Source organism: Zophobas morio, unplaced genomic scaffold (assembly GCF_036711695.1).
Source record: "Zophobas morio isolate AGI-343-1 ecotype UQ-CSIRO unplaced genomic scaffold, CSIRO_AGI_Zmor_V1 ptg000896l, whole genome shotgun sequence".
NCBI classification, from domain to species: Eukaryota; Metazoa; Arthropoda; class Insecta; order Coleoptera; family Tenebrionidae; genus Zophobas; species Zophobas morio.
In genome coordinates, this window is record NW_026972998.1 from 37,059 (window position 1) to 50,429 (window position 13,371).

General features: G+C 29.8%; 1 protein-coding gene across 1 annotated transcript; it reads left to right on the forward strand.

Annotated features, from left to right (window-relative positions):
* The first annotated feature begins 5,973 nt into the window (after positions 1 to 5,973).
* LOC135122131 (protein Skeletor, isoforms B/C-like) lies at positions 5,974 to 7,305 on the forward strand. The gene is made up of 3 exons (XM_064046354.1): positions 5,974 to 6,050; positions 6,167 to 6,226; positions 6,294 to 7,305. Exons 2-3 carry the CDS (start codon positions 6,204 to 6,206, stop codon positions 7,225 to 7,227), a joined length of 957 nt encoding a protein of 318 aa, XP_063902424.1. The 5' UTR covers positions 5,974 to 6,050; positions 6,167 to 6,203; the 3' UTR covers positions 7,228 to 7,305.
* The last annotated feature ends 6,066 nt before the right edge of the window (positions 7,306 to 13,371 follow it).

Sequence of the window (13,371 nt, forward strand, 5' to 3'; positions counted from 1 at the left end):
TTGGCGAGCATGACTAAATAACACTGTAGATTTGCGCAATAAGGTAGGCGACTTTAACGAGGAGTAAAATCGCCTAATTCATCTGCTTATAAGGCTACTGGCGTGTAAAAAAACTTTTTAATTTGTGGCGCGTTGCGCACATAAATGGAAAAAAAATAAAACCTTATGTGAAGGTGGTCAAAGAAAGCTTCTTGAAACTCCTTTTAATAGTAGCTTTAAAAGTGAGTGAGCATTGCTCATACGTATATCAAAGATACGATTATTCAGGTAAGATACGAGGAAGTTAAAAAGAGCAGGCGGGAGAGTTAAAGCGAGTGATCTGTGAAGCAAGCTCCTGGGACACACTTAATCATACACTTTTTGGTCATCAAAATAAAACGGTACCGGAGCTGACGCATCGCTAAATATATTCTAGCCGTAATTCAAATTGGGATTTTAGAGGGGTGCTTGACTTGCGTCAATAAACGCTAATAAGTGGCGTGTTATGCGGTTCACCTACTTTTCCTACTGCTGACCAGAGGCTAACAGGTTGGTATTTTATTATTACGCGGAAAAAAAGCAAAGCCTCTTTAACTCACGAGGGAGCACACTGGCACTCACCCTCCCCCAGCTACTGGCTTTTAAAGAAGGCAAGGGAATTCCCAGCTCTCTCCCTACGTACAATCCTAAGGTCATCGTAAGCAATCCGTCAGGGCGGCCGCATTGTAAACTATGTAGCGGAGGAAGTTAAGAGGACGACACAAACTTTGTATCGTTGCCCCGTGGTGCCACATTCAAACTTGCTTTGCGCACCAAGGTGACGTTTGTATGTTTTGGGTATTTGGCTATGAAAAACAAGTACTGCGAGTCATCACAGACTCGTTCTGGTTTGTCCAAAACGCTGAGTTACATTAAGTCCTTTAGCATGAGCACCTGTCTTCTGCTATACAAGGCGATGCTCTCACTACCTACCTACGAACGGCTAATCAAGCACCCCTAATGGTTAATGGCAGAAGAGCTTAATTTTACAGTTTTGTTGTATATCGATAATCTAGTTTAGAATTATTTGTGAAATTATGTGATTGTGCTTTACTGCAAGTTTAAAAAGGCTTATTTGAACCCTTATTGGAAGCTTGAAAAACCAGGAAAATTTTGGTTATATATAAAGAACAGTAGCAGCAGGAATACCAAATAAATACCCATTCACTTGTAAACACTTATTTCTCATTGACATTTAAATTGGAGATATAGTACCTAAGAGGATTTTATGTAAACTTTGCTTTCAATAAACTATTATATCGAAGGCAATAAATCTATTTAAAAAAAAATTGCTAGTTTGAGATCTAGAGAACAAACACTATTGTTTTTACATTTAAGATTTATCTTAGCATAGATTAAAACACCGTTAAAAATTTTTTAAATTAGAGGAAGCTGAAGAAGAGGCCGATAATTATAATGTAGCCGGTTCTAAAGGCTACTGGTGTTTTGAAAGCAGAAAAAGTTCTTTTATAACTCCTTTATTATGTACTTTCAGTGTGTAACTGTTATTAGGAAATCAAAAAATTTGAGGTAATTTCCGTTTTAAGCCGGTATGATCATCAGGATCAAAGTAAAAGGACGCTACAATTAAGGTCGTAAAAAGAATTATATGGAAAAGTTTTGTTTTATTCCGTTTACAATTTAAAGAAGTATTTCAATGACTTCGAACTCATAATAACATTGTGATTTATAAACTTAAGGAACTTTTGGGTTTGTGCGTAACTAATAACTTATAAAGTCTAGCCTCTTTTGGTTTCTTGAATTTAATAAGAGGATATTACTTATAAGGAGCCATTAGTCATTAAAAATAATAAATTTTATTCGAATAACAATACAAAATTGCTCAAATAAATTTCTTTGATAAACTACTTACTAAAAGAGGGCACTACTTTCTGCCACGAAAAATTTTTTTAATCTTCTTTAGTGAAATTATGTTTGTTTGTTTTTTTTTTTTTTTTAATAAACATTTGTACTATTTTGTTTATAAAATTTTAAAATTTTTGGTATACAGGGAAAAAGAAATCCTTAATACTTTTTATTAAATTATAATTTAGTGACTAGACCTAAAAATATTTTAATAGTCGAGGGGGAGAAATAGTATTTAAAATGCGCTTATTCTTAATTCGAGAAAGTCAAGTTTAGTAGTTAGTTAAAGGACACGCAACAACTCCCCCATACAAACTAAGGAAGTGCGCATCAGAAATTGGTAAAAGTAGTAAGAAGGAAGAAAAAATATTGAGAGGTTTGAAACACAACCTTTATGTGCGCAAATAAGTAAGTAACATTAGACCAATAGTAGCAGAGAGTATAAAGTAGTTAAGATTCTTAGCTTGATGGTCAATAGAAATAATTAAATAACACCCATGCTGAAGATATGTTATCTTTGCGACAAATAACCACTCCCTGTAGTTGTATACTTATAAAAATAATGGTCCGGACTTAGCTTGTTAATTATAGCAACAGGTAAGTTTTACTCCTTCAAACTCACAGGCCCAACGGATGGCATTAAATGTTCCACAACTTCTAAATCTAATATTTTTAAGCTTTCCAATTTTTCAAACATCTCCAACTATTATTTTTGTCTTTTGTATAAGAGAGTTTCCATGTTTGTGTTGTTCTTTTATTTCATCCTTTCTTCACTACTAATTTGTTGATGTTGTGGACATAAAGATACCGCCCCCTCTCTCTTGTCCGATCTGCTACCACCAATAGAATCAGCTGCTTTTCGAAATTAAGACAATATTTTGCTCGTCGTTTTAAACCTAAACCTTAATTTTCAGTATTGTCAGTAGAGGTTATGCTCTTTCAAATTTTAAAGGTTGGAACAAGGAGCAATCAAGTTGTAAGTGCTTTTCATTGCGAGAATTCGTACTGGGTCAAGCCCCAAATTAAATTGCCTGAGCACATTATACCGATTTAGAAGAATGTAACTGTGGCGATGGAAAGCATCCTAAAAAATAAGGTGTTTCATAGGTTTATAACACATCAAAGCTAGCGAAACCAACAATCGTTTGAATTAATCAGTATCTCAGGAAGGCTTACATGTGCGACAAAGGCTGGAAGGAAGATCAAGAGTGGTGAAAATAATATTTTTGTATCAGTAGTTTGTTGTAACTTTAGTGGAAAATGAATTTTTTTTTTTTTCAATTACTGTTACGCATCATCATGTATTTAGAATAAACTGAGTTTATTTTGGTATTATTTATTAAAAACAACGTAAATATAAAAAGTAACTTGGGGATTATATATTCCATCTTTGTTTAAAATGGCGTAGCTTGGTCCCCGAAAGTTAAAACATTTTCCTTCGTCTCTTAGAAGTTGTTATTAGCAACATACGAGGGATCCACGTTTTGGTGTAAATTTTTTTTTTCCCAATACTCCTTCATAAATCACTCTTAGAAACTCAAAAAAGGGTTATAGATCAGAAAAAAAATTTTTTTTTAAGTTTATAGGTAAAAACTTTGGCAAAATTAAATTTTTATACAAGTCTATGTTTAATGAACCCAATATATCGTATATATGCTTCATAAAATAATTCTAAAAACACATTTAGTAAAAACCACTTAAATCCTATGTATTAGTGAGTACAAAAATCCTTCTTAATAAGTTTTGTGACAAAAGAATAAATCATTTCAGACATTTCAGGCAAATAGGTATAGTATTAAAACTCTTAATAAGATTGCTAAAATAAATCACAATATATTATGGATCACAATAATTATACTTTTAAATTTATTATAAAAAAAAAGGGTTAGTTAGAACCTTGGCTATTGACGTATAAAAAAATTTGTTAAAATAAACCATAAAAAAGTTTTAAGGCTTGATAACATTTTTTTATTTTTACACACTTTCTAAGCAAAGCTCAATATTATTGGGATAATATTAATTAAATTCACATGAATTGGAAAATGTTTTTTTGCTAGCCAGACTATTACGCTTTGAAAGGGTGCAAGTTAAAATAGCGTTTATGCTTAAACTAGCTAAAATTTGAAATAGGCTCGTAAAAAATCTAATATAGTAGAGTACTGGAATCAGTAAACTTTCTAAAGCTTACTCTTACACTTATTAAGTGAAGCGCAAGATACTAAGGAATAAAAACTTGCAAACCCTTGGGTTTAAAAAAAAAAAAGGCAAAGCTTCTAACTACTAACAGCCGTACAAAATCTTATAGAGTAGTATAACAACATAGCAACCAATAATATATCTATGAAAAACAATGTGGCAGCGAGAAAGTAGGGCAAAATCTTTATTTCCTAAAACCTAAATAGTAAATTAAATAACTGCTAGTAATAGCAATTATTTCATGTTATTTCTGTTTTTGTATCCAGTAAGTACGGGCCCTATATTATTCCATTTTAAAGAGGAAAGCTTTGCCGGCAGTCAAGTCGCTCGTTTGTAAAAAAGTATTCCCCGCACTGAGCAAAATAACGTAACATTTTTTTAACTGCACCCAGTAACAGGAAAGTCATTAGGATGGTTTTGGTTTTGTGGTTCCTCCCGTATCGTATGTATGCAAAAAAATGTATAGTTGTAATAAAAATTTTATGAAAGCTCTATTATTTCTGGAGTGTAGCAAGATCATAATAAGGAAATCTCAGAAGGAAAGTTAAGAACCAACTCTCACATATATGTAATTCTATATATAAGTAACGAAGCAAGTCTGTCGCATGAAAAAAAGTGCTCGAAACAATTTTAAACTACGAAAAAAAAAACTTTTTTTTTATTTTTATTTTTATTTTTAAAGCATTCTTTTACCTAAGTTTAACTGGTCTCGAAACTCTAAATCTAAGTAAACAGTATTAGCGCATTAACTCAGTAATTAATTATACAATTTACACTAAATTACCGAACAAGCTCTAATATCACTAACATATGAGCCACTACAAGCAAGTAAACAACCAGGGAGTAACTTTAGTAATTAAAGCTGCAGGGAAAAAAAAAAAAAAAAGAGGCTGCGCAATCCATTATATTAAATTGCTTGTGCACACCCTCTTTCTCCAAGTGTCTTAGAGAGACAATAAATAAAATTATTCTTTGTACAAATAGAGGGGCGCGCCTGTGTTCGACTTAATAAGTTTCTGCAACACCGGTTAAAGAGCCTGACTGTGAGTTAACTTTGTCCTTAGCGGTAACTAAAAGAAAAGACAAACATTGAGTGCAGTAAGATTTGTATCTTTTTCATGCTTGTGACTGTTGTTGACTAGCAAAGGTGCGCGTGAGAAGGTGCGCGTGGAAAAACCTAGTAACGCACATTACCACATTTAGTTAATTATATATGTATGATGCCAACGAACCGCACGACCAGTTACTCTTTTCTTATCTTTTTATGTCAGTTGGGGGCGCAGTTGCAGAGAATATTCCAATAAACTTGCTACCTCCCTTCATATTGATTTTATAGTTATAAGTGCTACAGTCAACTCGAACTAGGCGAGCGGAAGTATTTAACTGACACTGTAATAATATAGCAACCACAAAAAAAAAAAAAAAAAAAAACCACACAAGCAACTATATGTGCGCCTAATTGTAGCATCATTAATTTTAATATGTGCCGATGCGCTGATTCCTGCCCTCATTACGCGTAGTGTAATATATATACTAACTATAGTGTCTACGCCAATGGTGTGGAAGTAAGAAAGAAGCAAAAACTGGGTCAACTGAGTTGCTTTACGCTCACACTCCTACGATATAGAGTGCGGTAGGAAGCACGGTTGTACCAAGCATGGATATACAATCTTCTAAAGATTATACACATGATTTGGTTTTCATAATAGCTCTCATTGGCTATAATTATAACAAGATCGCACAATCCTCTCCAAGCGCACAGCATACTGTAGCCATTCTGTTGTGACTGGCTGTATCTCTTTTAGATTGTGGTAATTAGGTATGTACTGTTGCACTTTAATTGTCGGTTTTAAACACCGGAGGATGACGTGTGCCTGATATCTAGGGCATATAAATGTCTAGTGGCAAGGGATTCTTTGCTTGGTGGTGTGCTGTGCCTTTTCCCTTTTTGCTGTGTGCGTATATCCCTGGTATTCGTACTTATCCAGTCTTAGCTAATTCTGTTTTATATACACTAGGAAGTTTGTGTTTCTTGTGTGCGATTATCAAAACATATGTACAATTAACATGATAATTTTTTTTTTAGAAGAAACCTTTATTATAGCTCGGAAAACTCTGTAGTCATGTTAACACTAAAAAAAAAGATGTAAGGGTCTACCTTTATTTTATAAATAAAATTTTTAAATAAGTGTTGCTAATTTATCACTGTACAGGTTGACCTTCTTGGTTCCGGCCTTGTTTGCTCTCTTTCAGTCGGTGAGTGCTCAAACTGTAAACTTGGGGATCTTCACTAGCGGAGGTAGTCATGGAATTAAGACAGGAAACGTCTTACTTAAAGATGATAAGACATTGATTGTAAACGGGTTCCACTATGATGGCCGTGCACCTAAATTAAGTTGGATTCTTAGTAATTCCGAGAAAGTCAAAAATTTAAATTCAAGTGAAACACTTTCGGGAGAAGAATATGTCATTATACAAACCGAAAAAGGTAGTCAGACTATTTTGGATGCTTACACTAATGCAACTATAACTTTAAAGAGTAAAAGTGACAAGTTCACAAGCTATAAGTATTTGGCATTATATTGCTTTGGAGTTACGCAAACCTTGGCGTACCTTAACCTCAAGGCGGAGGGTAACAATAAAGCGAATAATGAAAAGTTTCCGTCTGACGGAGTTGGTGAAGCGAAAAGTAAAGACTTGGGGATCTTCACTAGCGGAGGTAGTCATGGAATTAAGACAGGAAACGTCCTACTTAAAGATGATAAGACATTGATTGTAAACGGGTTCCACTATGATGGCCGTGCACCTAAATTAAGTTGGATTCTTAGTAATTCCGAGAAAGTCAAAAATTTAAATTCAAGTGAAACACTTTCGGAAGAGGAATATGTCATTATACAAACCGAAAAAGGTGGTCAGACTATTATGGATGCTTACGCTAATGCAACTATAACTTTGGAAAGTAAAAGTGTTAATTTCACCAGCTATAAGTACTTGGCATTACACTGCTTCCAAGCTAAGAAAACCTTTGCGTACCTTAACCTCAAGGCGGAGGCTAGCAGTAAGCTTCGGTCAAACGGGCTGGCGACAGCGACTTGGTGTGCAACCCTGTTTGTACCCTTGGTTGGGATCGTTCTTGCCATTTTTTAGGCATGGCGTTTTACTTTTAATAAAAGAAGGTTTCTAGTACAATAAGTTCAATTTTTTAATAATAAAGTGAAAAGCTAATTTTGGTTTTTCTAATACAATAATTTCAATTTTTTTAATAATAAAGTGCAAGGTTAGTTTTTTTTAGTATACTCTAACGAACATCGATAACATTTTTTTTTTTAGAATTTTTGCATGCTGAGGGTCTAAAAGAAGTAATTGTTTATTGCCTACACAAGACCAAAGCTTTGCTAGCTATAAATATGTGATTAGGCAATATAGTAAGATTAGAATAGAAGGAAAAATGTTTTTTTACGTAAAAATTAGGTCGCTAGCTCCAAAATGTTGAGGAAAAGATCCCCAGTTCATAGATCTTAACGCAAATTATAATATTTAGGCAATTTTTTTTTTATTTTTATTTAGATTTATTTCATTGCTTAGTTGCTAGTAGATAAGGAAGGTACACGGAAAATAAACCGGCAGCCGTTTTAATTTTGTTTCAGTGCTTTTTTTTTTGTTTGTTTTAGTCATATCTGTACGCTTCTATAGATATATCTACATTTGTTTACAATTAATTTTAAAGGGTTTAAAGGTTTAGATACCGGGAAGTAGAAGTTTAAATACCCTAAAACTAAAATCTTTTGAGGATTATGACGGGCTAGAAAAAGTGGCCTATTCCTGCCCTACTGATAGGACAGCGTCCGTTTTATGGCAAACAAAAAAAACTCAATCGCATTCGCAGAAAACACTTCATAATAATCCGGCGTGCTTTCAAGTGTGTAACTTTAGAAGTACTGCTATTACTTCAGATAAAGCGCTTAAAGATAGAGCCTTACTATGTATGACTAAAAGAACAGGATAAGTGAGGTGAGTCGTGCCCTTAGTTTCCTCAAGTTTTTGCAACCGTCTAGAAGTATTTTTGTGAAAATAAAAATTATGCATTTAGTGTTAATATTACCTCTAGCCTCCTTAATTAAAATTTTATTTTTAAGTAGCATTTTTTTCTTAAGCTACTCTTCTATGTTATTAAAATGACTATTAACAAAACTTACCTAAAAAACTAAGTTGATAAACATATGCCCAGTGTGATGGCTCATTTTTTTTGCTATTACACTACGGGTTGTTACTAAAAAGCTTTTAAATTTGATGACTACAGAAGTGCAGCCCCCAAAAAAAAGGATTTTTTAAAAGTTTGCTGATTATCAACAAGCTTACTAAAATCAAAAAAATAAACTGAAGTTATGGTACAGGTGGTTATGCTTTTGCGAGAGGAAATATAATTCTTTAACCAAAAAAGACTTTGCAAAGTTTGTTTAACTTTCTTTATTTATGTATATAACCGCCAAGGAACCATTAAGAACCCTAAAGACTAATAACCATATGGGGTGTCTTTATAGTAGGAGAGTTATTTGACTGATTTTTACCGTCCATAGAAATAACAAGACTCTTTGTTTGCAACAGTTATATTAAGCAGGAATTGAAAGTTTTTTTCAGAAGGCAGGAATACCTTGGCATTTTTAACTCGTTTGTCCAGTTTTAAAAAAAGTTTAAAAAATCTAAATTTTAAAACATAACCGCTAAAATGGGTTATTATTAGAAACAACAAGGTAAGCATATAGCATTGCAGAGACGCTTTACTTAAAGCTCAGTGAAAACTTAGTAGTTACCACAGCATAAAATAAGTTAGTCTAGACACAGGGTTTTCTTTTAAAAATGCCGTAAACCGCCGGGGAGAAAGTCAGATACATTTAAGCAACCTCTAGCACCGAGGTGCTCTTATGTTAGCTAGTATGCAGCTACAAAAATTATAAAATACATACCTGTTACTATTGCCTAAAAAAAAAAAAATCATATTTTGTTGATATATAATTTTCATAACTTAATACTAGAAAGTGGGGGTTAGAGTAAAGTACATTAACTTTGAATATTTTGTATTGTTAATAATTTCAGTAACTATTGATCAAAAAATAAAATTCGCTTAGAAAATATATATACTTTTAAAGTATATATATTTTATTTTTATTAATGAATTTTATTTTTATTATTATATGCGTATGTTGATTTTTTATAAAATATAATAATTTTTACTGTACTCGTCATTATTATTTATATCTTATTTACTAAACAAAAAATACTATTCCGCCTTTCACATCTATAATTTTTTTATAATGGTAATTAGAAGTCAATCCATATGTAACCAGCTAACTGGATTTAGTGAAAATAAAAAATATATATATTTTTTATTACTGTTTATTATATTTAAGATTTTTATTTTTATTTTTACAAGTGCAATATTTTTAGCGAATTCATTTTAATTTATATTCTAAAGTAATAATTTTTTTTAGTAAGGGAATTTGTTATGAACATCTTTTTAATTTTTTTTACTTTTAATGCCATATTTACAAAATTTATACACCATATTTTTCCTTTCTTTCCTTTTTGTTCATACGTACGTAAAACTTATAATTAGTTTAAAAATAATGTTTGGATTTCTTCTGAAATAAAGCTGGTTTATTTTAGCATTTGTTCTATTTTATATTTCTACCAACAATTTTACCGAAAATTAATTTACTGAATTTTGGGGGGAAAACGCTTATTATTTTTAAATACATTTATTTTATATACTACATTAACTTCTCACTAAATTTTGATGTTTTTATATGAAATCTGGCGAGTTACCTTTTTTTTCGTGACTAGTTATTATTATTATTTTTATTTTTACTATTATTATTTATATATTCATTAATTATTTTAATTGTATACCATTTTTTTCGTGACTAGTTATTATTATTATTATTTTTATTTTTACTATTATTATTTATATATTCATTAATTATTTTAATTGTATACCATTACCGTTATCGTTATCGTCATCGTCATCATCATTATTATTTATAAAAATTTACAGCAGGTGAGCTAAAATTTATTTGGAAAGCAAGTATAGCTTTGTAAAGCACATGTTTGTGTCCATGAGATCTACTATCACTGCTGTAGTGGAATTTATGACTCTTCTGACGACCAACAATAAAAGTATGGCCCGTATCAGCATTAGGGAATCATTAATAATCATGTGGCCTTCCTATTTATAGGTATCATTAAAAAAGTGCTTGGAGGAGTTATTCAATGATCATATGATAAATATTGTAATTGGGGGATGCGATAGTGGACAAATGAGGATTGGCGCCCACGTAAAGAACCATCTTGACGATAATACCCAGAAATTTAGTAGACAATAAATTTTGTATAATAATAGCTAATATAAATAGTAATTGTATTAATAAATAATATTTTTTAATAATAAATGATATACTCTATAAGACGAGGCATTTCTAATTCTTTCTACTCCATAAATTTTAATCTATTTGAATTTTTAAAACTTTTTTTCTTTTATTACTATTAAGTTAAAAATAGCACTCTTTATTATTTTTCATAGCAATTTCTACCAACATGTTCATCACAAGTAAAATTTATAAGCTTTTTTAATCTTTTATAACTATAAAAGTTAAATGTCAGCTTTTTTTTAGGAGTCATGTTTATTATCTATTTAAATAAAAGATTAACTTTAAATTTATTTGATAACTAACTAAAAAGTTTAAAATTTTAATATACTCAAATCTAACTTTCCTTTTAGGCGTACGTACTCCGCGCTTTTTGTTGTGGAACTCAACTTTGAGTTAGTAAAAATATTATGCTCATTATAAATTTAATGCTAATATTTTTAATAAATACAATACATTCTATTAAATAATCTCGTTGGGAAAAAAATATATTCGTCGTACTAAAATTAAAGAGAATTTTTTATAGGGAGAGAACTAAAATATGATTTTTTAAAAAATTCTATTTCTTTATATGAATTTATTTTTATCATATTAAAGTAAATGTTAAAAATTATTTTTGTAATAAATTTTAATTAAGTAATCTCTACAAAAAGCGTTATTGACGTACTCATTTTCTGAAAAAAATTGTTTTGGTACTAAAATTTATTATATAATAATTATTTTTATAGTAAAATTGAAGCAAAAATAATAATTGTGATTTAATTTTTTACTAAAATTAGGAAAATCAAACATTATCGTTAAAAAATAATAAATAGTAGTACTTATTTTTAAAAAAAAAACTCTAAAAAAATAGTCTTGTACTGAATTTATTGTTAAAATTATTTTTTAAACTAAAATAAGGAGGTATAAAAAAATATTACACTTAGTTTAGAGCAAATAATATATGGTCTAAGTTTTACAAAAAAAGTACACAAATCATCGTAAAAATTTATTTGGTACTAAATCTACTGTGAATACTCTTTTTGGGACTAAATTTAATATTGTAAAAAGTAATACAATAAATTATTCTCTAAAAGAAAAATTAAAATCGTCGTAATAATTTTAATGCAAAAATATAATTGTAGTATAATTTTTATTAAACAAATTCATTCAATTAAAAAAAATTAATGGAAATTATTTTATTTTTCTAATTTTTTAAATTTATTTTGAGGCAATTATAATTTTTGTTTTTCTAATTATTTCTTTTTAATATAATTAAAAGTAAATATTATATTTTCTGTTATTTAAAAAAATTATTGTATAATATTATTAAGGTATAATATTTTTTTGATCCATTTCTTTAGAAAAATATAAATTGGCACTAAATTTAACGTTAAAAATAATTCATAATTTCGTATTTTTTTTAAATCGTTATAAAATTACTTTTGTGGTTAAGAAAGTGATACGCTCAGTCTATTTTAATAAAAAAAACTATTTTTGTAGTACTTAAAAATTTTGGATGAAAATTATTATTACAAACAATCTTTTGGTTTTTAAAATTTTTTGTCGTACTAAACTTTAACGTAAAATAATATAATCAATTTTTTGTGGTACTCAAATTTAAATTATAAAACAGTTCAACCCATTATTTTTTTAAAAAAATTATTAGTGGCGCCTAAAACTTAAAAAAAATTAAAAAGTATATTATTCTATTCTTCCATCTTACCGCATTCGACAATTGCTATACTTCCATGATTATTCGTATTGATAATTTTTACAACAGCGGCAGCGAAAAAAAGAAAAAATATATGTTTCCATAATATCCAAGTTACACAAATTTGTTTATAATGCACAATACTCCAAATTTGGCATCTACAGCTTTCCAGTATCAAAATATGTTTGGTCTACATATATAATTCTCACCTCAGTTAGCTCTAAAAGCGTTGCACGGTGCAGATCTATAATAAAAGTAATAGATTATTGTAGTTAATTAACAATACAGTAGTAGTATAGTGCCTGTAGATTTTATAATTGAAAGCGTCTCGCACTTCTTTATTCTTGGAAAGTAAAGGTCAACAAATCTGGATCTCAATCTGCTTAATTCCAAAGTGTCCAACGATTTCAATAACGAGACGTTTAGCTCCTCTAAACTTGTTTGGAAAAAATAGTCACCTTTGAATTTTTTAAACTAGACAAATCTATAATACTAAAAATTTAATTTATTAATTTGTATAATTGAATAATTATAATTATACTTAAACTCTGAAATAATTACATCCATTTTTTTGTTAATTTTCAATGAACCGGAATTTAGTGCAATCTCTTAGTGTATCTTTAGAAATTCATTTTTTCAACATCCGGCAATCTTTATATATTAAATATAATCTTATACGAACTTCCGAATAAACTTTTAGTGATAAGTATAAAATATTGAGATTCTGCAAGAATTAAGCTGTTCTGTAATTGCTACAGCAACGCCAGTCAAAATTTTAATTACTTGAATATATAAATCTGCTGCCAGTACGAGAAATTTAATAAATGTTTACAATATTTTTACGGGAAACCGATTTTTATTATAAAAAAGTTACTAAATTTCATTCAGATTTGTAAGTGATAGCTTGGTAAATCCCTGCGAACCTACGAAGTTAAAGTGTTTTGAATGACATTTTATTATATTTTTCTTTTGAAAATTAATTATTTATAAATTAAAAATATAGAATTAGAAATTTGTAATTGGAGATTAATAATAGTGAAAAAGTGAGAATTAAAAAAACCAGAGTTGCGGATCTCGAAATTTTTTAACGTACTCGATTACAGGAAGCTCACCATAATTTTATTAAAAAAAAATAACCTAAAATAATCACCTTTACCATAAAGTTCCATATTCTTA